The sequence below is a fragment of the Petaurus breviceps genome, unplaced genomic scaffold, assembly GCF_028583685.1.
Source record: "Petaurus breviceps papuanus isolate PSGF00001 unplaced genomic scaffold, PetGlider_PUasm1.0 90667, whole genome shotgun sequence".
NCBI classification, from domain to species: Eukaryota; Metazoa; Chordata; class Mammalia; order Diprotodontia; family Petauridae; genus Petaurus; species Petaurus breviceps.
Window position 1 is genome coordinate 5131526 of NW_027187302.1, and position 27278 is coordinate 5158803.

Sequence of the window (27278 nt, forward strand, 5' to 3'; positions counted from 1 at the left end):
ACACACACACACACACACACACACACACACACACACACACACACACATATATATATATATATATATATATATATTCTGGGGAGTAGAAACAGGACCTCCATGGGGCTCTAGCTCCCACCTCCTCCAATTCATGTAAAAGGTGACTATGAACAAAATTTGGAACTACAGAACCCATAAAATGACACAGAAAAGCTAACCTCCCACTGAGGACAGTCCAGTAGGCTGGCAGGAAGTGGCCAGCAGAGTGCTCTGGGTGAGCCTGAGGTTTTAGCTTCAAGGTCAGCCTGACCAGCAACCAGTTGGAGGGACTTCAGATCACCAACAGCTGTGGCAGTGTGCAGAATTATCCATAGTCCATAGATGCTAAGCACAAAGTGAGAGGTCAGTGCAGTGTGGACTCTGGGATACAGTAGTTTGGGAGTGTGGTCAGGGGCAAAGGCTGCAGAGGCGCCGCAGCCATCTGGACTGTGGTCTAGGGAAGAGGTCCTGGGGTGTGTGTCCAGCTTGCCAGAGCATGTGGAGACCTCAGAGAGGGCACCCATCTAATACCTCCAGCTGAGAAAACCCCAGCGTTTGGGATGAAAGCTCCCCTGTCTGGTGGCAGAGTCCTACTGTGGCAAAAAGCCCCAAAGTCAAGTAACTGAGTGGCAACATGAGCAGGCAAAGGAAGCAAAGCAAACAGAGCAACCCAACTTTACACTCCTATTTTGGGGACAAAAAGGATCAAAGCATGGAACAGGAGGAAAACAATGAACTCAGAACTCCCGCACCAAAAGCTTCTAAGAAAAATAAGAGCTGGTTACAGGCCATAGAGGACATTAAGAAGGATTTTGAAAACCAAATAAGTGGAGGAAAAATTAGAAAGAGAAATGAGAACGATGAAAGAAAATTATGAAATGAGAGTCAACAACTTGACTGAAGAAAATAACACCTTAAAAAAGAGACTAACTCAAAAGGCAAAAGAGGCTCAAAAAGCCAATGAGGAGAATGTCTTAAAAAGCCGAATTTGCCAGATGGAAAAAGAATCTCAAAAGCTCAATGAGGAGAGTCATTGCTTCAGAATTAGATTGGAGCAAATGGAAGCTAATGACTTTATGAGAAATCAAGATGCTGTTAAACAGATCCAAACAAATGAAAGAAGAGAAGGCAATGTGAAATATCTCATGGGAAAAACCATTGACCTGGAAAACAGATCCAGGAGAGACAATTTAAAAATCATTCGACTACCTGAAAGCCATGATCAAAGTAAGAACCTAGAAATCATCCTTCAGGAAGTTCTCAAAGAAAACTGCCCTGATGTTTCAGAACCAGAGGGTAAAACAGAGGTTGAAAGAATCCACCCATCACCTTCTGAAAAAGATCCCAAAAAGAAAACTCCTAGAAATATTATAGCCAGGTTCCAGAATTCCCAGATTAAGGAGAGAATATTACAAGCAGCCAGGAAGAAACAATTTAAATATTGTGGAAAGACAATCAGGATAATCCAGGATCTGGCAGCTTCCACACTGAAGGATTGAAGGGCTTGGAATATGATATTCTGGAGCTCAAAGGAGCTGGGATTAAAAACAAGAGTCACCTACCCAGCAAAACTGAGTATCACGTTTCAGGGGAAAATATGGTCATTCAGGGGAATAAAGGACTTTCAAGCATTCTTGCTGAAAAAACCAGAGTTGAATAGAAAATTTGACATTCAGATACAAGAAGCAAGAGAAGCATGAGAAGGTAAACAAGGAAAAGAAATCATAAGGAACTTATCAAAGTTGAACTATTAACATTTTTACATGGAAAAACAGTAATTCTAACTTATGAAACTTTTCTCAGTGGCTGAAGGGAATAGAAATATATATATATATGTCTATATATGAGGGTATATGGGCATATGAATACATATGTGAATGTGTGTATATGTGTTTACAGGTATACATAGATAGAGGGCACAGGACCAATTTAACAGGAAGGGATGATACTTAAAAGTTGAAATTAAGAGGTGAGAAAGGAATATAATGAGAGGAGAAGGGGAGAGACAGAATGGGGTAAAATACCTCATACAGAAAAGGTGAGGGAAAATGGTCACAATGGGGGGGAAGAATAGGAAGGCAAAAGGGAATGGGTCAACTTTATTCCCACTGAATTTGGCTTGAGGAGGGAATAAATACACACTAAATAGGGTATCTCACCCTCCAGGAGAGTAGGGGGGGAAGGGGATGAGAGGGGGTATGATGGAAGGGAGGGCAGGCTGGGGGGAGGGAAGTTGGAAGCACCCACTTCTGAAAAGGGACAGGATCAAAGTAGAGAATAGAACAAGAGGGAGGTGGGATAGGAGGGAGGGAAATATAGTCAGTCTTTTACAATACATTTACTATGTTATTGTTTTGCATTAGCCACACATGTACAATGTATACTGAACTGCTTATCTTCCCAGTAAGGGAAGGAAGCGAATGAATCTGGAATTCAAAGTTTTAAAATCAAATGTTTAAAATATATATATACTATTATTAATACTATTATCCATGTATTTGGTAAATAAGATATACAGGCATTGGGGCATGGAGATCCACTGGAAAAGTCGAAAGGGGTATGGGAAAAAATATGGGAGAGAGCAGATTGGAGGAGGGGATATCCTGTGGGACTGCTATTTTGGGGCGGTGGGTAGGGGAAAAATGGGGAGAAAATTTGTAACTCAAAATCTGGCGGAAATGAATGATATAAATCAGAAGTTTAATAAAGCATTTGCAAAAAAAGAATAATATAAAATAAAAATTGTTTATGGTAGATTTGTATCTAAAATGTAGGGTGCAGAATTTACTTCTACACACTTCACGGGATTACAGGATATTAGATTTAGAAGTGGAAGGGATCTTCAGGGCTACTAAGTCCAAACTCCTCATTTTAGAGAATAAGGAAACTGAGTCCCAGAGAAGTTAACTGGTTTTTCCCAGGTTTATGCAGCAAGTAAGCATCTGAGGCAGGAGCTGAACTCAGATCTTCCTGACTCCAAGTACAGCACTCTATTTACTATGCTACCTAGTTGGTAAATGTTAAAGGGTCTATGGGAAAACAAATATAGTAATGTACTGCTATGACTAGGAAGAAATTTAGCTATTCTACAAAACATATTGGATTTAAATTTAAATTACACACACAAAAAAGTGAGTAAGCTATATCTTTTATCTATGACCAGATTATACCTAAAGGATGTCAAATACAGAGGGAAGTTTCCCATGTGAAACAAATTATTCATCACAGTACTTTTGGTAGTAGCAAAGAAATGGAAAGAAAGCTCATCAAGGGGGGAATGGCTGAACAAATTGTGTTATATCTAACTGAATATTATTATAATATAAAAGAATAACAAATATGAAGAATTCAGGAAAACATAAGACTTAAGTGAATTGATGAAGAGTAAAATAAGCAGACAAAAATTTACATAATGATGACAATATGGCAGAAGGAAATCAACAGTGAAATGACTGGCCATGACCTTAAAGGAAAGATGGTAAATTATGCCTCTCTCCTCTTGGCACAGGTGATCAACTACAGATGCAGAATGAGGTTTGCATTTTTAGATATGTCCAAATGCTTGCTTCCCTTAACTGCACTTTATTTGTTACTTTGGAGAGTATTGGGGGAGTTTACAGGAGGCACTGAGAAGTGACAGTAATGTTAAAACTAAAGCATCAATAAGTCATTTTAAAAATAATACAATGTCGTAGCATAAGCATAGTGTAGTGGATAAAAAGCTGGCTTTGGGACCAAATCTCACCCCTGATCCCTACTAGCTAAGTCAGCCTGGAAAATCATCTAAACCCTCAGTGTCTCAGGCTCTGAGACTGTAAGCAGCAAGGGTAGAAAAACTTCATATCAGGAACTTCTTACACTGAGGAAATCACAGGGAGAGAAAAAAATAAAAGACAAAAAGGAGGGGAGGGAAAGAGACAGAGAAGGAGGAAGAGAATATATGCAGTATTCTTTTGTCTATTGTGTTTGATGGGTTTTAATTGGGTTTATCACCACAAGCAAATCAATTAACTGTCTTTCATTAGATAAGCTATTCCAGTTCTGTTAAGATAAAAATTCTATTCTTGGTTCTGATTTGCATTAATCTTAGCTCATTTTTATTCATTCCTGCCTTTCAACATTTATTCATTCACTATAGCTCTGATATTGGACCTCCCAAAATGAAATTTATCCAAATTAAAAATATCACTAATTTAGGTTCAAAAACCAATTGTTTGCTTATAGAACAGGTTAACCTGTATTGACACTCGCAAGAAAAAAAATGGATTTTATTTTGACTGTAGAAACAGTGTGAGTAAATTATATAACATGGCTGATTTTTTGAAAGCTCAAGCAATCTTAGGCTGCATTAACAGAAGCATAGTGTAAAGACTGAGGAAGATCAGTTACACTGCACCATACCAAAGCTGGAATCCTATACTCTGTTTTGGTCAACTCACTGTAAGAGGAATGTTGACAAACTAAAATGTCTCTAGAAAAAATTTCCTAACTTTTTCATTTAATCTTTTGGTATGAAATACATTTTAGCCTCAATTGGACATTTTATTAAATACAAAGTTCATATTCAGATAAATAAGCACTTGTAGTAATTTTGACTTCTAGCATAGTCCCAAAGACATCTTTAGTACTCACCTATGATTGTAGAACGCAAATGTCCAACATGAAATTTTTTGGCAACGTTTGGTGAACTGCAAAAACAAAAAACACACATCAGTGCAAGAATTATATTCCGGTGTGAAGTTTAAAAAATATAAAGGGTAGATATTAATACAGTTGGTGGAACTGTGATGTGATCCAACCATTTTGGAGAGCAATTTGGAATTAAGCCCAGAGAATTATAAACCTGTGCCATAGAATTATAGAACTGTGTATGTACCCTTTGACCCAGCAATACCACTATTAGGTGTGTTTCCCAAGGTGATTATGGAAAAAGGAAAAATATCTCTATGTTCTAAAATATTTATAGCAGCTCTCTTTGTGGTGGCAAACAACTGGAAATTGAAGGGACTGTGATAGAATACTACTGAGCTCCATGATCTTAGAAAAACATGGATAGACTTGCAAGAAATAAAGAATGAAATAAGCAGAACCAAGAGAATGTTGTATGCTGTAAAAGCAGTATTGTTTTAGGAACAACTTTGATCAATTAAGTTATTTTAACAATTACAAATATCCCAATTAACTAACAAAGGACATATGAAAGTAGATGCTATCTGCATCCAGAGAAAGAATAGATAAACAGAAGTATGTATATAATGATTTTACGTATAAACATATTTGTGTCTAATAGTAGCCATCTTTGGGGGGAAGGGAAAAAATTTATAGATAACTTTATTATATATTTAAAAGGAAGAACAAGTTGTACATAATAGATTTGTAGTTCCATGTGAAATCATCTTTTTAAAAAATTATACTGTTATGGAAATACTTTTTTATTCCATAAATTAAAAAAATAAAATAAGTAAATAAAATTTTAAAAGAGTGAAATGAACAGAACCAAGAGAATGCTGTATACAGTGACAGCAATATCGTTCAAAGAATAATTGTGAACCATCAAATTATTCTGAGTACTATAAATACTCTAATCAACTATAAAAACCTATTAAGGAAGATACTATCCCTTTCCATAGAAAGAACAGATACACATAAGTATGCATAGTTTAATTTTATATATATTTATAAATCTGTGTTAAATGGTGTCCTTTTCTGATGCAAGGTGAGGAGGAAGACAGTTTGAAACTTACACTGTAACAAAAAAATTAAATTTTAAAAAATGTAAAGGGTTTTTGGAAAGAACATTAGACAACTAGAAAAATGTCAACTAGGCAAAGGTCAGGGAGAAACAATGATTTTCAATCAAAAAGAACCTACTATTTATGAGGTGATACCATTAATCACAATATTACATGTATCTAGCTAAAATCATGGTCTAATACAAAATGGAAAAAGATTATTTTAAGCAGAAATAAGGTGGCAAAATATAAGACTGGTGTGATTATCAGAATCAAAAGAATGGGAAAATCAGACACAACTTGTCATTGTGAAGTCCCAACACTTTCAAGGCAAGGGGATTATTCTGACATTCAAAAAGCCCTTTTGAAAGATGGAAGGGTTATTTATCCAGGTTCCGGTATCACATAATGAAATAATCCATGAAACCATCTATTTCCCTTTTCTCGATTCCTTATTTACTAAGCAGTTTTCTGACTTACTAAGGCTCTGATTAGAGGTTAGTCATTTTCCCCAAATGAGGTATATATAATACCTGAGTGTGACCTATTTTTTCCTTTCAAAGAACTCTCATTTTAGGAGTGTGGTTTATATTCAATGGCTACTATTTTTTAAGCCCTCCCACAGAAACATTAACTTAAAAAGCTAATTGTCTGTAGCATTTTTTGACTTTACAAATACAGAAATAAGAATTTGTCACTCCTATTCTTTATGTTACAGAAATAAAACCAATGTGAACAGTGTTGTTGTTGTTTTGCTTTTTGGAGGGCAAAGTTAAGTGACTTGCCCAAGGTCACATGGCTAGTTTTTGTGTTAAGTGTCTGAGGCTGGATTTGAACTCAGGTCCTCCTGACTCCAGGGCCGGTGCTCTATTCACTGTGCCACCTAACCGCCCCCAGTGTTTTTTTATTATTGATATATGTCTCATGGCCAACTATCTACTGGTAGGGTACTCTCTGGTTGTTTAAAAATAAACCATAAACATCACTGTAAGGATAACTACTTAGATTATTTAAAATAACAGAACACAACCTGGGCTAACACTTTAATGACTTTGCACAAAGCTCTGTACTCTTAATAGTTTAAAATCCTTAGCCAGTTAAGCAACATAAATGTCTCAAAAAGATGCAGTGCCATGTGAGATTCTTTTACTAAGAAAATAAATGATAGTTTATCTAAAAGAGACAAAGAATGTTCTAAGTAGTGTACAAATCTCTGCACTGGTTATTCATAAACTCATGTCTTAGATAATGCGCTGTGACCTCAAATCCTAATTTCTTTGCTTTTGAAGTTCTTCAACTGCAAAACAATACAAGAGTAGTTAACGTTTGCATAGCACTAATCTGAAAAGTACTTTCTCAGTCAGTCATATGAACTGGTTAACACCTAAATGTACTCACCTAAAATCAACCAATACCTTTTTTGGGGGAAGATCAGAAAAAAGTTCACTTTTTAATCCATAATTTGCACCATCTTCAAATACTTGTTGTAGAACTGTCTACAAAGCAAATGAAAGTAGAATTTAATTTTTTAAAAAGCACTGTGAAAAACTGATTTTAAATAATTATCTTATTAGAGAAATGAAATTTCTCCATGGAAGTCTCTACCTTTAGGAGCTTAGAAAAGTTAAAGAGTGAGAGCAAAGTCTCAAAGATAACTCCAGGGTTCAGAGTTTGGATGAAGAGGATGTTGGCAACATCAAGAGAAATACAGAAGTAAAGTAGAAGGCCACTATTTTGGAGGAAGATGAGAACCATAATTTTGGATATACTGAATATGGGGTGGGGTAGAAAGGATAGGTGGGATGTCCAAATTGAGAAATCCAGGAGGCAGCTGGAAATTTAAGACTAAATCTATGGGGAAGAGACTGGAGTTGGACATAGATTTGGGAATCATAAGAATAGGTGATAATATACGTTATATGAGTCAAGAGACAGAATGTAGACAGAGAAGGAGGTCAAACAAAAGAATCTTGGAAGAATTAAGAAGAGATGATGAAAGTATCTTGGGGGCTGAAGAAAGAAGTGGACATCCCTAAAGAGGTGAGGTAGTCAATAGCTACAGTTCAAGGAGAATAAGGTCACTATCAGAGAGCAGTTTCAGTAGAGTGCTGTGATAGAACCCAATCTTTATATACAGCATATTCTCCCTTAATACAGAGTTTGATTTAAGACAGATTTCTCCGGGAGGTGTGGAAACAGCAATGGACTTGAAGGAGATAGCTGAGTTCATATTCTACCTTCAACACATACAAACGGCCTGAATTTTTTATCTCTAAAATGGTGAGATCTGGACATGTAGTACTGACCACATTACGGTGGCAAGGACCAGATGAGACAATGCTTGGAAAGCTTAATGCTACATAAAGCATAAAATGAACCATACAGGCCATCTAGTGCAAGATCCTCATTTTACTGATCAGGAAACACAGAAGGAGGGTCCAGGGAGGTTATGTTTTGCCCAAGGTCACACTGGCAAGTAATAAATACATCCAGGATTCAAGCCAAAGGTCCTCTAACTCAAAATTCAGCACAAAATGTTAGCTAGAACATACCAGATCTTAAATTGTATTATAAAGCAGCAATCATCAAAACTACTTGGTACTGGCTAAGAAATACAGTGGTAGATCAGTGGAATAGGTTAGATACACAAGATACAATAGTCAATGACTACAGTAATCTACTATTTGATAAACCCAATGACTTCAGCTTCTGGGATAAGAATTCACTATGTGACAAAAACTGCTGGGAAAACTGAAAAACAATATGGCAGAAACTGGGCATAGACCAGCATCTTACACCATATAACCAAAATAAAGTCAAAATAGGTTCATGATTTAGATATAAAGGCTAATACTATAAGCAAACTGGGAGAGCAAGGAATAGTTTACCTGTCAGATTTATGGAGAACTAGAGAATTTATGACCAAACAAGAGATAGAGAACATAATGAAATGCAAAATGGATAATTCTGATTACATTAAATTGAAAAGTTTTTGCACAAAGTCAATGTGACCAGGATTAGGAGGGAAGCAGAAAACTGGGAAAGAATTTTTACAACCACTGTCTGATAAAAGCCTCATTTCTAAAAGATATAGAGAACTGAGTCAAATGTATAAGAATACAAGTCATTTCCCAAATGATATATGGTCAAAAGATATGAACGGGCAGTTTTCAAATGAAAAAAAAAAATGCTCTAAATCACTACTAACTAGAGAAATGCAAATCAAAACAACTCTAAGGTACCACATCATCTATCAGATTGGCTAACATGACAAAACAGGAAAATTATAAATATAAACCATATAAATTTTATATAAATATCAAATTATAAATTCTGGAGAAGATGTGGGAAAACTGGAACACTAATGCATAATAGAGCTGTGAACTGATCCAACCATTCTGGAGAGCAATTTGGAACTATGCCCAAAGGGCTATAAAAATGTGCATACCCTTTGACCCAGCAATACCACTTCTAGGGCTGTGTCCCAAAGAGATCACAAAAATGGGAAAAGGATCCAAATGTACAAAAATGTCTGCAGCAATTCTTTTTGTGGTGGCCAAGAATTGGAAATTGAGGGGATACCCATCAATTGGGGAATGGCTAAACAAGTTGTGGTACATGAATGTAAGGGAATACTATTGTGCTACAGAAATGATGAGCAGGGCAGACTTTAGAAAAACCTGGACTTACATGAATTGATGCTAAGTGAAATGAGTAGAAACAAGAGAATACTATACACAATAACAGCCACATTGTGTGATAACTAATTTTGATACATTTGGCTCTTCTCAGCAATGCAAGGATCTAAGACAACTTCAAAAGATTCATAATGGAAAATGCTATCCACATCCTGAGAAAGAACTATGGAGTCTGAATACAGATCGAAGCATATTATTTGTTTTTTTTTTTCTTTCTTGTGGTTTCTCCCATTCATTCTAATTCTTCTTTACAATATGACTAATGTGAAAATATGTTTAATGAGAATGTGTATGTAGAGCCTTTATCAGATTGCATGTCATCTTGGGGAGGGGTGAGGGAGGGAGGTAGAGAAAATTAAAAACTCAAAATCTTATTGAAGTGAATGTTGAAAACTAAAATTAAATAAATTAATTTGAAGGAAAAAAAATGTTAGCTAGCATCACTGTGTTTCCCAACCCAATAACTTAGTCTTATACGATTTTAGACATGGCCATTTTAGGAATTTGTTTTGCCTGACTATGGACATCTGTTACAAGGTTTTTTTCCTTTTTTTTTTTCCTAGTTGGGAGGATGATATATGGAGATGGGAGGGAAAATAACCCCCTACTATTTGAAAAAAAAATAAAATCAACATGTTCTTTAAAAAAATAAACCCAAGGTATTATTTAATAGTGTTTCAATGAAATCTTAACAGACCAACAACATATAGACTTCATTCATGAGTTCAGGTCCTCATCACCTCTTATGTGGACTACTGACATACCCTCCTAGTTAGTCTCTCTGCTTCAAAACTCTCTTCTCTTCAATGCCTCCAGCTGTCAAAAAGCTTTTTTAAAACAAAGATCTGACCATATGTCACTATTCTGCTCAAAAAGCTCCAATGACTCCCCATAGCCTCTAGTAGAAAATACAAATCCTTTTGATTAGTATTTAAACTTGGCCCTAGACTATATTTCCAGACATAGTACTCCTCTTCATGTATTCTATGTTGTGCCACATATGATGCTATCTCTCACACATACTATCTCTGGTCTCTCTGCTTCTGTTCAGGTTGTCTCCCAAACCTGGAGTGAATTCCCTCTTCAACTTTTAGAATCTCTAGCTTCCTCTAAAATTTAACTCAAGAAAAAGCTACATTAGACTTTTCCTGATGCCTACAGTTGCTAGTATTTCTCTACATCCAGAACTACCTAATATTTACTTAGTAATATTCATATGTACTCATGTGTATATGTTGTTCTCCTTCCCCAACAGAAAATAAGCTCCTTGAGGGCAGGAATTTTTACCATCATCTTTGTATACCCAGTATATAACATAGGACCTGGACCACAGCCGGTGCTTCATAAATGCTTATTAATTTGAGATGAGCTGACAGTCAAAGCAGAACTAAGACTAATTTTTTTTAGCAATACACTGCTGCATTTCACCATGAAATGAATGTTATCTTCATAACTCTTTTTATTGAGTCCCCATGATAAAACCTAAAAACACAATGGCAACAAATGGAATGCATACTGATAACACAGGGAGAAAAATAGGAGAAAGTAGGGGAATTTTTACAGAAACTGAAAATGCATTTCCAGATGTTTTATAGTACAGGCAATTTATCACATGGAACTTTGTAGTTTATAAAATTTCCTAATGATAATAATGGAATATATCTATGTGTGTCACTAATTAGGTGATCATCAGAATAAGCACAATAGCACATAAAACCCACACCTTTGGATTCTACCAGTACAGGGCTAGGCACTGTTATTAAGAAATCATGAATAAAGGAAGGACTAAGCTGTCATTACTGAAGCAACAGGCAGTAGAGATGTTCATGGGCTTTCATTACATTAGATTTTTCTCTTCTAGCTAGACAATGAAGCAACCTGGTCATCATCCCAGGAGGAGTTCTCCATCTGTTCTGTGCCAGCAGCATGTCAGAATAAATTGTACTATAAAACCTTAAGTGATCATTGAGGTACAAGAGCAACTAGAAGCTTTTCATTATTATCAATCTAAATCCGAAGTCATACTATCAAAAAAGCAAGCATCAAATCTGCTCCCCTCACATGACAGCACAAGAAAAAATCTAGCCTAAAATTTCCCTGACTAAGCAAAGGAAACAAAGGACTAAAAATAGAGTTATGCTCATGTACATTTTCACAGTTAAGGTTATCAGGCATGTGTTATGTTATAACCTTTTTGTTTACTATATTATTTCAAAGTCATGGGATTTTGTTGATATGGGAGCTCCTTCTAGTGATGTACATCACAACTCTTCTATGACTTAGTAAATAGTTTTAGAGCTTTGAAGGGAGCCACCCTGGTGATGGGTCTCTGAACTCAACCTGGATGGTTTTTGAACAACAGATATCAGGTCCTAACACCTGAAGCCTCTTTAGCTTGTAGGCCTTTGCCAGGGCTTATACTCCAGCGGCATAATTTCCCCAAACCAAAAATCCCTCCCATATATCAGGCATCAGAATAGGACTCTTGCAAAGGAAGCTTATCCATAAAGGCTGTTGTTGTGAGGATCGAATAACATACTATTTGTAAAGCACTTAGCACAGTGCCTGGCACACAGTTGGCATTATTTAAATGTTAAGCCCTTTCCCTTCCTCTCTCTCTCTGGGTAGTGAGGATCAAATGACATATTATTTGTATAGCATTTAGCACACTGTAGGCTTTATAGAAGTGCTAATTGTCTTCCCTTTCCCCTCCTCCCTGCTCCACACCCCTACCTAGTCATGACCCACTAACCCACCATATACCTTTTTTTTAAGAGACAAAAGTTCATTTATATGGCACATAAGGAAATCAATCAATCAATAAACATTCATTAAGAGTCTACTATGTGCCAGGTACTGTGCTAAGTGCTGGGAATAAAAAAAGAAGCAAAGGACAGTTCCTGTCTTCAAGGAGCTCACAACTGAATGAAAGAGACAACAAACAAATATAAACAAACAAGCTACATACTGGATGAATAGGAATAATTATCAGAGGGAAGGCACTAGAATTAAGATGGGCTTTCTATAAAAGATGGGACTTCAGCTGAGACTTACACAAAGTCAATAGGTAAGACTGGAGGAAGGAGTGTTACAGGAATGGGGGACAGACAGAGAAAATACCCAGAGTTGAGAGATGGTGTCTCATTTGTTCAAGAGCTAGGAAGCCAGTGCCACCGGATCAGGGAGCAAAGTGCAAAAAAACTGCAAAGGTAGGAGGTGGCCAGACTACGAAGGGATTTGAATGCCAAACAGAGAATTTTGTATTGGTCCTGGAGACAGTAGGGAGTCACCATTGTTTACTGAATAGGGTGGTGATATGGCTGGACTTGTGTTTTTGGAAAACCATTCAGCAGCTTAATGGAGGACAGAGTGGAGTGGAGAGAGACTTGAGGCAGACAGATCCACCAGCAGGCTGTTGTAATAATCCAGGTATGTGGTGATGAGGGCCTGCACTAGTGGGGTGGCAGTGCCAGAGGAGAGAACAGTGCATGTATGAGAGGTGTTGAAAACATGTAACTGACAGGCCTTGAAGGCAACAGACTGGCTAAGGAGAGTGAAACAGTGAAGAGTTGAGGAGGATTCCTAGGTTGTTAATCTGAGAGATTAGGAAAATAGTGTTACCCTCAAAAGTAATAGGGAAAGTAAGAAGGGTACAGGGCTTAGGAGGAAAGATGATAACATGTTAGACATATTAAATTTAAGATGTCTACTGGACATCCAGTTCGAGATGTCTGAAAGGCAGCTGAAATTATGACACTGGAGGTCAGAAGAGAGGCTGGGGCAGGACAGGTAGATTTGTGAATGTCGCATTCATGGGAACTGCTGAGACCGCCTAGTGAGGTAGTATGGAAGGAGAAGAGAAAAGGGCCCACGACAGAACCCTAAGGGACACCTACAGTTAGAGGGAGTTAGTTAGAGGAGGATCCAATAAAGGAGACCGAGCAAGAGATGTTGGATACATGGGAGAACCTATGGTGGAGTGGTGAGAGAGTAGTATCCCTAAAACAGAGAGAGAAAAGGAAGAGGTGATCAACAGCGTCACAGGCTCCACAGAGGTCCAGGAGAATGAGGACTGAGAAAAGGTCATTGGATTTTGTAACTAGGAGAGAGCATTTTCAGTGGAATGATAAAGTTGGAAATTAGCTCAAAAGGGGGCTAAGAAGAGAGGATAAGGAGAGATAGGAAAAGTTTCTTTGTAATGAGAAGATATGACTTACCATCAGGGTACTTCATATCCTAAACAATATTAGGTTAAATAAAACTACATTTTTAGGTGACTGGCAAAGATGTGTTTTTAGCATTTGGCAATAGCAGCCTAATATACCTACAACTTTAATAAGCTTACTCTTGGCAACATGTACAGCCAAATAAATTCTAATAGGCTATTTCTTTAATATCTAAGTAAGGAAATGGAAGTAGGTACAGTAAGCAGAAGTAGGAGAACACACTCATCTTTTGAGTCACATCCTGATCAGTAATTAAGCAAAAAAATAAATTCTATCTCATTGGATCTTTTATAAGCAGTGCCAACTACAGAAGGAATATAATCTACAATGCCTTGAGACTAATCTCTTTAAATGGCACCTCAAATGAAGTTCCACTTAGTTGTATCAGATTGAGTTAACAGTCACAAAAGGGCCACAGCTCAGATAGATTTCACCTTTAAAGAGAATACTAACATTCTAATGAAGAAAACTTCACTTAATGGTAAATGACTTATTTGAAAAACAAAGATTTTATTAAATTATGTATTTTTTAAAGGTATGTTATTTGAGTAGGGAATCTGACTAGAATAAATTAAACAGAAACTCTGGTGTTTACTGATTATTAGCTGAGTATATTATGCCAAAAGAGACAAAATATCGGGAAAAATCCTCAAGATTCTCTCTCTCTCAGACACTTACACTTTACTATATGCATAGCATAGTCTCTATTGGCTAGTTCACCACTCTGAATCAAATGACAAATGCATATTAACAAGAAGATCAAAGAATGAAAATAAAGTCAACATAAAGTTGTCAGACTAATTTGTAACTGTAATCAGCCATCATCAAATACAGATATAACTCAATAAAAAAGAGCTATAAAACAAAATTACATTAATTAAACACCATTTTCCCATTTAAAAAGAAAACAAGGGAATATGGTTCTTTATTAAGTATTTTGCAACTGGCAAAGGAAACTGAATACTTGCAACAAAAAAATTTACTCCTGGAAGCTCTGGCTTGTATAAATTGATCATTCCTTTAGAATTACTAAATCAGGAAAAGATTGGTTATATTGTACCTGAAGATAAAAACTTTGCTAAATCCAAAATGACTTTCTAGCCTGACTGTTTTTTGACTTCTCAATTCCTGAAGATCAAAACCCCTCAGCATAAGTTTCTGAATCTTGGAGGGGAGGGAATTATTTATTGCCTATTCTGAGCATGACACTGTTCTAGGCACTAAGTGGAGGCATTACACTGAAGTATTCTGTAATATGCTCCTCTGCATATAAGGTGTCTTTTTATTTAAAGCACAGTCAGCATGGAATGATGCCATCTTAAAATCCTCTATATATTCAGAAGGTTATCAACCCAAAAAAGTATTACTCCAAGATGTTCTGGAATGTGAAGGACAAATCAAACCAAGCATATATCAAGAGGCAAGCTAGAGGTTCTCAAACTGTGAGCCACATAATTATTACAATAAGTTCATGAATCTACTGTGAATCCATAAATTAGAGTACATACCTTCTGTAGTTGGATGTATGCTTTACACAGAAATAGGTTATTATTTTTCAAATCTATACAGATACTACTGGGATTAATAAGATACCAATCCATTTAGAAATATTACTGAATTTAGGGTTTTATCATATGTATTTTCTAAATCAACAAATACTAATAGAATGGCTACTGTCATGAAAAAGCTCAAAATGATATCCCTTATCTCTGAAGCCTGGGCAATTATACAGTTGAGAGGAAACTAGATATGGAAGTCCTGTTTCTATCACTTAATTATGGACAAATCAATTCTCTGGGCTTCAGTTTCCTTATCTGTAAAAAAAAAAAATAAGAAAGAAAAAAAAGAGGGGGTTGGACTAGATGGCTTTTAAAGTTCAGTCCAGGTCTACTCTATGATTCTATGGTATTATTTACTATTCGTACCAAATAATTTTGTATATGATCATACACTGTCTTATATTGCCTCTAATGTGGTAAATGAAATCTAATTTCTTCAATCAGAATGTAGGTTCTCCAAAGGCAGACACTTTTTACACTTCCCTTATGTCTTCCATAGTGCCTAGCACAGTGATAGCTTGTTATTTACATTATCTGCATACATGTTCTATCTCCTCAGTAAAATGTAAGCTCCTTAAGGGCAGAAATTATTTCATTTTTGTCTCAGCATCCGAGACATAACAAGTGCTTAAAACACTGGCTGAACTGAACCAAGTTGTTGAATAGTAAGCACTCAATATAAGCTTCCATATAAATTACAAAAGATATCATCTCAGAAGAGTTTCCATGACTGGAGAATGTCTTTAACCTAAATTATAAAATATGAAATACTAACAACTCTTACCTTTGTTAACAGCTCCCTGTTTATTTTGAAGTTTACTGTCCCTGGTCCAGTGCTGATTTCACTCACTACTGTATCACATTTTAGCTGAAGATATAAATAGATTAAATCAGATATTAAATGAAAGGAGACACATACAGTATTAAGATTAAAACAGCTCTTTGGTTTGCAAAGGCATCCAGTGAATTTTCTTCTTCAGTCAATGCATCTTGTCTCTATTCTCCTACTGTTTCTTATTCTATACCCAGACAAACTCATTCCAGGTTCCCTTTCTTTATTTATCCCTTTCATCACTTTCTGCCTACTCTTATATCCTAGAAGACTATTTCACTCAAGGACTCCATTTTTCTCCTCTGAAATTCTAATACTTCTGGTAGTGAGATGGTGACTTGTTATCACAACACTCCATTCATTCTGACATGCAAATTTTATACATTTTACTTCTATCTGAGCATCACAAGATACGTAATTTCATATTAAGCACTTCTATTTATGTACATAATGTAAATAAGTTAGCTGGTCTTTAGACAGTTATCTTATTCGGTTCTCATATATGTGTTGGTTCTCAGAGACTTCTAAAAACAAATTCCTCAAACTGTGCGTCTTTTGAACTTAATAAATGTATATAAATAAACAGGCCTGATTATATGTAGCTTGGGGAAATTAAGGAACTGGCAAATGTCACTGTGAAACTACCAGCCATTATTTTTGAAAAATCGTGTGCCTACAAGGCTTAAGATCCTGCATATGTATATGAATGCACATAATGCAAAACATTCTGTTGATGTTAGGACAATTATCCATATGTTTCTCTATATGTATCTGTTCATAATGACATCTAAAATGATCAGTTCCTTGAATTATGCATCTTACTTGTTATATATGTTAACTTACTAACTGCATTCAGATAACAGGCCTGGATGACATAACCTGGGGAAATTATGAAACTAGCTGATATCACTACAGAGCCACTAGTCATTATTTCTGCGAAATCATGAGTGTAAAGGATCAAAAAAGAACAGATGTTGCATGAAATGGTGAGCAAAGAAGGTAACAATCCTAGACTGTATTAATATTATAGCATCCAAAAACAGTGGATATAATAGTCTCAATTACACGATCAGGTCCCATGAAAAAGAACTGACCAATGGAAGTCTCAATATGGGGGAAGAGGTATCAATGATTATGATATAAAGACAAAAAGCAGCACTAGAAAGTTTTGTTTCTTTAATTATTTTATAAAGACTGGAGAATGATTAGCCTAGAGATAAAAAAAAAATACTTCAAACATTATTAAGGTCTTCACATGTCTGAAGGGAAATCCCAAGGAAAAGGACTAGACTTCTTTTGCTTGCCACCAGACAGCAAAACTAGAAACAATGGGTAGAAGTTACGGAGAGAGAGATTTTATTTCATTTCACCTTAATATTCACTAAATGGTTATTGAGTGAGTATAAGGCATTCTGTTTGGTGAAAACAAAATAATGCTTCTCTGCAAGGAAATTATATTCTAATTAGACTTTAAAATAAAAATTTTTTAAAGTTTTGTTTTTATTTTGGCTTGACTAAAAGGAAAATTTCTGCACAGAGCTGACTACATGCAGAAGATACTCTCTTAGGAGGCCTGAGGTCTTCCAGCAAAGGGAGGCTGGAGACCACCTGTCAGGGACACAACAAAAGGGGATTCATACTTCAATTACCGGTTAACCTAGACAGGATCCCAAGTTCCTTTCCAACTCTAAGAGTCTAATTTCTTTCACTACGAATATCTTTCCTAAAAAGAATTTGGTTTAGGTTAAAAAACAACAACAACTTGATACTTATTTGCAAGACTATTTTATCATCTTAGTTATCCTTTATTAGCTAAATCATCTTCATGTTCTATTATAAACCATTTCTTGCCCCAGTTCTCCCCTGTAATAAACTTGTTAACAGATTTGATCTAACTTCACATTCTGATACCACTATACTGATAATTTACATCATTTTTTTTCAGCTACTAAATAAACTTTAGTTATCGTGAACAAAATAGACTTATTAAATCATACAAACTCTTTCCAACTATTTTCTATTCACATCTAATCATTTTCTTCTCATTTTATGTTCATCTTCATTGAGGACTATTTTTAAATTGTCATTCACTGCTTTAATTTATCTACCTCATTCTGCATCTTAAATACATTCTCTCAAATATTCAGAAGTCTGCCCAGATTCAAATAATCTGTAAATTTAATTAATACTCTAGAGTCATCTTTCAAGCATTTAACCAGCAAATTAAAAGATGCTGGATCAAGAGCAAATCTTTTACATGATTTGAAAAATAATCCCAGTTTTCAGTGAAGTTTTAAAATGAAATCAATTTAAATTGCTCAACCTTGTTTTGGCAACAATCACTATAAATACATGATTAATATGAGATAGTCTGTTTACTACATTTTTTTGAATCCAGTAATAAATTCAGTATCTAATCAAAGAGAGACAATTAGGTGTTAAAGTACCTTCTCTGCTAGTCTTTGCGTATGAGCTTGGATATCTGGTTTTGAGTGCTCACTGCTGCTCTCCAGCACAGAATGTACAGAAAGTTGGAAATCAGCTATTTCTCTAAAAAATATAGAAAGAGAATAAAATCATTTCTTCCTATAAAAAAAGTAACAGGAATTCTAAAGGACTATGGGTATTTTTCATTTCCAACTTCTATTTACAACTTTTAAAAGCTTTTACATAAAGTAAAATAAATAAATAAAGCTATTCTGTATCTGTATTGTACTTTTTGCTCCCTCCCCCTAAAGCAATACCATGTCTATTATCTGAAATACTACAGTATTCCAGAGAGTCAGGCAGGGCAAATATTATTACTCTCATTTTGAAGATGAAAAAACAGCTTTCAAAAGGTGCAGGGACCAACAAGGGAAAAGTCTATTCCGTATCTGATTCTCACAAAGGGAAAAATTGATTGCTAGAGTAGAAATGATGGGATGTTGGGGTAGAGGAGCTTGGATGTTTCAAGATATTACAGTGGTATTGCTTTTTGTCCTCTGGGAAAATGAGAGCAACTGATAGCTCACAAAAAATAGTGGTATCTTCAGAACACAAAAGAAAAGGGGATCTATCCAACATTGGATAGATCACCTATGAGGTATGGAAAAGCTGGAGAAGCTGTACAAGCCCAAACTGAAAAGGCATGATAAAGGGCTTTACTCCAAGTCAGTGAAGGGAGTTTTCATACTAATGAAATCAACACAACACTTAAGAGATCCAACTATATGTTTTATACATATACTAGAATAGGTATATCTCAGCCACCAACTACAGCATGGCTTGAGTATAGGCTTAGATGTGTTTCAACACAATTTGACAGATGTTATGCTGAGAAAGGTATCAAATTACATTATCTCTAAGGCCCTGTTTAGTTCAGATCTTGAAACCAAACTTCCCCAGAGAGAAGTGGGGTGGGAATGAGAGTGAAGAGATACTATATTCTAGACAGTACCAGTACTTCAGCCTACCAGAATTTGGTTACTAGAAGCCCTCAATATACTCCAGTTCTTATTTGTTGATAGGAGTCACAAACTCTAAGCCTCTATTTTTACTTTGTTCTAAATTCTAGTAAAAAAAACAAACCCACAACTTTACTTTTCCAAGAGAATAGCAGTAGAGATAAAGTAAGAAAATTATTAGAACTTGCCATAATAGTCAGCATATAGGAGAATTACAGAATTTAATAGTTGGAAGGGCCTTCAGGATCTATATATTCTAAAGAATTCCCATTCTCACAGCCCAGTTTCTATTTGAAGATATCCAATTATGAGGAACATACAACCTCCTGAGGCAAATCATTCTCACTTTTGGACAATTCAAATTTGTTCAAATTGTTCAAATTTTTCTGTACATATTTCTATTTTATGTCAATGAGAAAATATTTCAATATATGAAATCTTACTTCCATAGCTAGCTCTCTGGAAACTTAACTATTTTGTATAGCGTAGCTGAAAATGTTTGTAAACACATACTATATCAACTAGAATAGTAGCATTTCAGTTTACTATGAGAAAAATAAGATACTTCACTCTTTTTTGGAGATTGGAACTGCAGATATTGACTTGATCAAGTTTTCTGGTGGAAGATCCAAAACTCTGGAAAGCTAAAATAAAAATAAAGCAAAAGCCAGTCAAAAATGACTATTAAAATATTCTTATTCCACAAGGCCATACTCAATCACATGTGCATAATTCCAATTTTAGATTGACTGATTTAAAAAAATTTCATTCAACAAGAATATTCAATGTTAACTACTTCATAGCAACTAAGTTTTATTAACATTAACAATTGAAAACCAAAAATACTTTTAATGTTCAAGGGTATGACAATAAATGCTAGCAACAAAACAATCTGGAAACCTGGTCTTTAAAAAGAAAAACAAAAGGAAAATCTCAAAAGAAACCTCACACCTCCAGATAGTAAATAAGGCTAACTTCCACCATATCACATCCAGGTAGTTTTAATAAAAGCCATCTGATTATATGATGAATAACAAATGTTGGCTTGTGAAATCACTTTAAAACATTTTGAACTTAAAAAAAAATTGCTTTAATTTATTTTGAACAAAAAACCAAACACTATTATTTACTGCCAGGATACTGTACCTGTTAGTTCTGAAATCCTCTATGAAAAACTGGCTTTATATAGCCTTACCCAAGTCAACTAGACATTATTTCATCTGGTAAATATGATGAGACCCTTACTAACAAGTGATTAAGATTTCAAATGAACAAAAATAATTCTGATAGAAAAATGCCATTTTAATTTCAAATTATTTTAATGCTTATGGTAATAACTTTTAAGTAAATGGCAATATCAACTCAAGTAGAAAAGCATTAAGTTAAGCCACCAAAGGTCTTAGGGATAAGATAAAAAAGTTTCCAACAAAAGCTATTTAAAATTCAGTTTTGGATTTTTGTCCTTAATATTTACCATCACAGATTAAGTCAAGAATAGATCTCAAAAGCCATTTAGTCTAATACCTGAATTTTACAGGTGAGGAAACAAGAGCTCTATAGGGTAAATTACTTGCCCAACATCACGTGACAAATTTCTTCCTGTGTGCACACAGACACGCTGAGACCCCAAAGGTAGTACTTTGAGAGAGGTTTCTACCCTGATCAGGTCAGTTTTTCAGTTCAATTCAACAAAAATTACACATTATATACTGAGTTCTGGAGTTACAACATGGAAAAATATTAGTCCTGGAACGAAAATATCTTATTACTTAACAGAACTAAGGAGACATATAGACAAGTATAAACATATGCTGCTGGTCAAATACCTTTAAAAGCTCACCACGATCCCCTGCTGGATAAAGTATAAAATCCTTAGTCTGATATTAAGGGCTCTAAAATTTGGATACAACCTGACTTTTCAGCCTTACCTCATACTACTTATCTACTCATTCTATGTTCCAGCTAAACAGGACTAACCATCATTTAAAATATTTTTTTGCTTCTGTGTCTCTATTCTCATTTCCCTGAACTTGGAAAGCCTTAACCATCTACATTTCTACCAATCAACATTCTACCTGTCCTTAAAAGATCAATCAGTTCAAGGGTCACTTCTTCCATACATCCTTCCCTATTCCTGTCAACCATCCATCCTCCAATTCATAACACTTTCTTCTGTACCCCTTTGTAAAAAATTTCTTGCATTCTACCTTGTATTATAGTTATTTGTAGGGGAGGTAGTTACAAATGCCAGAATGATAGTTCTCAAACCTCTACTATCTATGTGTATATCTCTCTCTATAGACACATCTATATATGTGTGAGTATGTATATATGTGTGTGTGTATATACATACACACAATACATGTATATGTCATCTTCCTTTTTGACTATAAATTGCCTAAGGGCAAGGACAGGAATACAATGTTTCTAGTTCCCTATTCTTCCTTCACTTCCCCATTTCCAGACCCCAATCACAAGTTCTTTCCCTTCCTTTCATTCAAATTTGGAGCAAGGATCAAGGATCAAATGAGGAAGCTGTTGCTTTCATGTAGAAGATAATACCTGATCTGTAGCTTAAAAGGAAGAGGAAGAGACTCTACAAAGAAGCAAGAGTGCATTCTACGTGTGTGGTTAATTTAGTCCAAAGGCATTAAGAGGCTGATAGACTGCTCCTGTTTGAAGAGCAGCGAGAAGGTCAATGTGGCTGGATAGCAGTGTAGTAAGAGGAATAATGTCCAGTGAGGCTGGAAAGAGATTAGGACTAGGTTGTGAAGGGCTTTAAAATCTAAACACTGGAATTTACATTTCATCCCAGAGACAATAATCACTGGAGTTGATGAAGCAAGTAATATGACATGGTGAGATCTAGGAGTAAGGGAAATTAGTGTGGAAGCACTATAAAGGATAGATTAGAGTGGTGAGAAATTTTTGGAGCAAGGATCAAATTAGGAGGCTATTGCAATAACCTAGGCAAGAAATGATAAGGGCCTGAACTAAGGTGGTAGCTGTGTGAACAGAGAGGAAAAGCCAAATACAAGAGATGTTACAGAGGAATCAATGGCAAGATTTAGCAACTGATGGGATATATGAGGAAACAGAAAGAAAGGAGTCAAGAATAATGTCAAGGTTACAAAATTTTGTGACAAGAAGGATAGTGGTAACTTCAGAAATAGAGAAGTCTGGAAGAGAGGGAAAGATGAACTCAGCTTTGGACATGTGTTTGAGGCATCCCAGTGATAGCTAGCTTGAATGTCTTATAGAGGTATTATGAACAGATGGTAAAACTCAGGTGAGAAGCTGATCTCATTTTAACACAACAACTTTGGGAGGCAGGTGCTATTATTAACCCCATTTTATAAGTCATACATATACATATATATATATATATATATGAGACATCTTTTGTGAATCTCAGTCATCTTTATGGAAATGATAGTTTAATCTCTGGGAGCTGATGAAGTTCCCCCAAAAATAATAAAAGTAGAAGACCTAGAACAGAACCTTGAGAAACACACTCAGCTACAAAGCATGACAGGACAGGTAAAACAAGCCAAAAAAAGAGACTAAGAAGGAATGGAAAGGCAGGAGAACTAGGAGAGAGAAGTTTCACCAACCCCCCCCCCCCAACAGGAGAGAATATTCAAGAGTGTGGTAAATACTAGCAACCGCAGCGGAAAGGCTGAGAAGAATGAAGACTGAGAAAAGATCACAAAATGTTGTAATTAAGAAATTGTTGATAACTTTGAAGAGGGTAGTTTCAGTTGAGTGATGAGGTTCGAAGTCAGATTGCAAAGGGATTAAGAAGGGAGAGGAATTGGAGGCAGTAGGTATAGACAGCTTTTTCAAAGAGTATGGCTAAGAAAAGGAGAGCTGGTTCATTGGCTTGAGACAATGGTAGGATCTAGTTAAGGATTTTTAAGGAGACAAGCATGTTTTAAGGCAAGACAGATGATCCAATAGACAGGAATAGGATGAAGATGTGAGAGAGACATAGAGGATGACTGAGCATATAATCTGTTGGAGAAATGGAAAGGAACGGGCTCAAATTCACAATTGGAAGGTTGGGCCTTGACAAGGAAAAAGGCCATTGGATTCTGGGTGAAAGGAGAGAGTGGGAGATGGTGTCAATGAGTTTTGAGATGAACTATCTCAGTGTTTTCAGTACAGAGTCAAGGACCTAGGCTAAGAGAGAGTAGGCAGGGAATGGAGGTGAAGAAAAGATGAATGGAGGAAAAAGTACCATAAGATCTTCAAGATCAAAGTACACAGGAATCAGGAATTTATTTTTCAGATATATTCAAAAGGTTTCTTTGGATGGTCCTCTTCCACCCCTCCCCACATAAATAAATAAATGTCAAACCTAACAGAATTAAGAAAATCTTGCTATCAGATTGCTTAGAATTACTCCAACAACTCACCATTTATATAGCTGTTTATAACTTCAACAGTGCTTAGGACCACAGGTTTTAGAACTTGGAAGGGTCTTTAGGTTATCTAATTCAGCCTAGTCATCTTATAGATGAGAAAACTGAAGGCCCAGAGTGAAGGGTCTCGCCTAAACAACCAACATGCATTTACTAGTCACTTATTTAATGCTAGGCATTGAACTAGGTACTGAAGATACAAAGGGAAAAATTAAAGTCTCTGTGGTCAAAGAAATTAAGTTCTGAAATGGGGGATGACACATACTCCAGTGTATGTATGTATATCTACATAGATATACATACACACACATATATAAGGTAACTTTGGGGAGGGCTGTATAAGGGGGTCTTTGGAAAGCTTTTAGGAAACTAGGGATTTTAAGAACTGAGGGTTGACGAGTATGTGAATCCCAAGCTAGGGCGATAGACAAATGTGCAAAGGAGCAGAGACAGGTTATCACACAGGTAGTAAAGGGAAGAAGCAGAGTTCACACCCGGATTCCTGGACTCCACATCCAGCACTCCTTTCATTACAATAAATCTGAGGTATGTACCACAAGGATTATTCTCCCCCACATTTAACTGGTTGAGATAATTGGTTCAAATAGGAAAGGTGACCTGCCCAGCACTGCGCAGTTGCTACACGTTGTCCTCCCCCATTACTATATAAACTCCTTGAGGACAAGAATTCTTGCTTCCTTTTTGTCTTAGTGTTTCTAGTACTTAACAGTGTCTGACACCCAATAAACCCTCAACAAATACTTATTAAGGACTGATTACTTAGCCTTTGGGTTTGGATGAAAAGCCATGTTTCCAATCTCCCAGGCTACAGACTGCTACAGTCTGAATTTAAGAGAAGGGAGCTGGCTGGAAACCGTGGTTGCAATGTTGGCCAGACAGCTGGGTAACCAGGGACCCCAGGTTCCTAACTCCAAAAGTGGGCGTTTCAACACTTGCACTCCTCACTTTCACAGGGCTGTTGGAAGAAAGCAAAGTAAAGCGCTCTAGAAAACTTGAGTCGTAATTATTGTTCCCACTACATCACGGGGCGGTCATGGCAGAGGACCACAGAGAGATGTAAACTTTGCAAACAGAAATGACGACCCCTATGCTAGTGACTCAAGAACCCTTGGCCCCCGACACCGACCTCTCCGTGTCTCCAAGAGGAGGACGGGGCTCGGGACTGGGGGAGAGGCCTGGACGTCCTGAGAGGGGCGCACTGCCACCGGTGGTCTCCCAACCCCGTGGCGGGAGGCGCAAGAGGCTTCCCTGGGGAACGAGTCCCAGCGGAGCTTCCCTCCCCCATTCTAGGGCGGGCCAGGTACCTGAGAGGCGATGGACCTGCGGAAAGCGCAGGCCATGGCTCCACAGCTCGGGGGAATCGCGACCCCAGAACGTGAGGCTGGTTGGGCCCTGGTGCGCGACGGACCTCAGCCCTCTGACCCCCACCTACCCACCCACCAACCCCGTCAAGCGATCATCCCGCCCCGCCCCTTTAAGACGCCCCGCCCCCTCAAAAAAAGTGAAGCGCTATTCCGGAAGTAGACTGCGAACCAATCACTGATCAGGAGCTCTCTTCCTCTCTCCCCTGACCTTTCGCCCCGCCCCATCCGTCTACCGCTGGGGAACTCGGGAAATGCCCAATTCCGCTTGAATCTAGCGGGAGCTGGGTATCATGGCTACCTCTTCAGTGTCCAAGGTGAGTGGGCGGAGGGGGCGCGTCTCCTGGCACGCCATGGACTTACGGCTAGCTCATTCCTCACTTCTCAGCTACGCCCTCTTCTTCCTCCTCCTCTTCCCGAGACTGGGGCTTCTTTCTCATCTTGTGCCTGGACTGTGTCCAGCTTCAGTCCGGGCTCGTGACCCGACGGGAGTTGCCGATGGAGACAGCAGCCTGGTGTGTGCGCCGCCCCGGAGGCCAGCTGGGCAAGCAGTCAAGGAGACCTGAGTTCAAATTCGGCCTCAGATGTTTGGCACCTGTGTGACCACTGTTTGTCCTTTTACCTCAGCTGTATAATGGATCTCTATTTGCAGGATTGTCGTGAGGATCAAATGAGATGATATTTTTAAAGCGCTTAGCACAGGGCTTGGCGCATAGTAGGTGCCAGATAAACGCTTATCCCCCCATCTCCTTTAAGAAGCAGAGCTTTCCGGCTAAGACCCTGACAATCAAGGCTATACATACCCCAGCTTTCGAGCCTTAACCTGAACCGGAATTCTAAAGAGATAGATATAAAACTTTAAACAAACATTAAGCAAAGCATCTTGTCCAATTCACGTTTTACAGATGAGGAAGCAGACCCATGGAGGTTAAACAACTTGCCCTAGGTCATAGGTAATAAGTGGACGTGTTAGGTTTTGAACCCAGGGCTTCCTGGGTTCCACTGTACACAGAGAATAAAAAGCAGAGTTCAATTCCTACCTGGCTCTTGGCACTCTTAATTTGGTGCTATCTCCTTCAGGAAGCCTTCCGATAACCTTCCATTAGACTGTAAACTCCTTGAGAACAGGCACTGCCTTTTGCCTTTGTATCCCAGCAGTTTACAACAGTGCCCAGCACATAGTAGACACTTGCTGCTTGTCTCTCCTTCTAGAAGAGAACCATGACATTAGGAAGGTGATGCCATGGCTGGCAAGTGAATTGGATTTAATCAAGGAAGGGCTGTGCAAAGTCATCAGCCTCACTCTCTCCTTCAGAGTCATCTGGGTCCATATATAGATTAGGGTAACTGGAGATGTCCCAGGATGCAGTGGAAGATCTTGTTTCCCAGGTCTCAGTTTGACTTAATGATTAACAGCCAGATGAAGCTCTCCTCAAACTTCTTAGAGGACTTTCCTTTTACCTCCTCTTCTTTACCCTCTTCTCACAGCCCAATTGAAAAGTTGAATTCTGGGCATGTATCAAACTATACCAATTATAATTTAGGTAAATAGCCATCATAACCTTATTTGAGTGACATGAAAGGGAGAAGAAGAAAGCAGTGTGAGTGCTAGAGTGTTGGAGATTGAAGTAGGGAGGGAGTCTTTTATGAATGTGAGAGAAGAGGAAATTTTAACTCTGTTCTGTGCCACATGTTTTTTTCCCAGGAAGAGCAGAAAGTGTTGGCCCTGGTGACTTGGGTCAAGGTTCAAATCCTGCTTGTGATGCTTGTTACATATTTGACATAGGGCAAGTAATTTGGGCCTAGGTTTTCTTCTCTATAAAGTGAGGGAATTGGCCTCTGAAGTCCTTTCCTGCTCCAGTACTTTTGAAATAAAAGTACTTTGATAGGTCCTAACTACTCTAATTTCAGGGCCCAGTATTTACTATAGAAGGTGTCTTAGGAAATAATATAAAATAGTA

At 37.2% G+C, this 27278-nt stretch overlaps 2 protein-coding genes across 7 annotated transcripts in view; one reads left to right on the plus strand and one right to left on the minus strand.

Moving 5' to 3' along the window:
- RARS2 (arginyl-tRNA synthetase 2, mitochondrial) overlaps positions 1–25434 on the minus strand; it is a 66357-nt gene extending 40923 nt beyond the window's left edge. The window contains exons 1-6 of one of the 3 annotated variants that reach the window (XM_069065112.1): positions 25261–25434; positions 20082–20155; positions 18513–18615; positions 16018–16101; positions 7149–7246; positions 4651–4706 (exon numbers count right to left, since the gene is read on the minus strand). In XM_069065112.1, coding sequence (XP_068921213.1) covers positions 4651–4706; positions 7149–7246; positions 16018–16101; positions 18513–18615; positions 20082–20155; positions 25261–25296 — 451 coding nt within the window. In that variant the 5' untranslated portion in view covers positions 25297–25434. The other 2 variants (XM_069065113.1, XM_069065110.1) reach the window with 2 other exon arrangements.
- A 64-nt stretch (positions 25435–25498) lies between these two features.
- ORC3 (origin recognition complex subunit 3) overlaps positions 25499–27278 on the plus strand; it is a 122687-nt gene continuing 120907 nt past the window's right edge. For all 4 annotated transcript variants that reach the window (XM_069065105.1, XM_069065106.1, XM_069065107.1 and 1 more), the window contains exon 1: positions 25499–25634. In XM_069065105.1, coding sequence (XP_068921206.1) covers positions 25611–25634 — 24 coding nt within the window. In that variant the 5' untranslated portion in view covers positions 25499–25610. The remainder of the gene's footprint in view (positions 25635–27278) is intronic.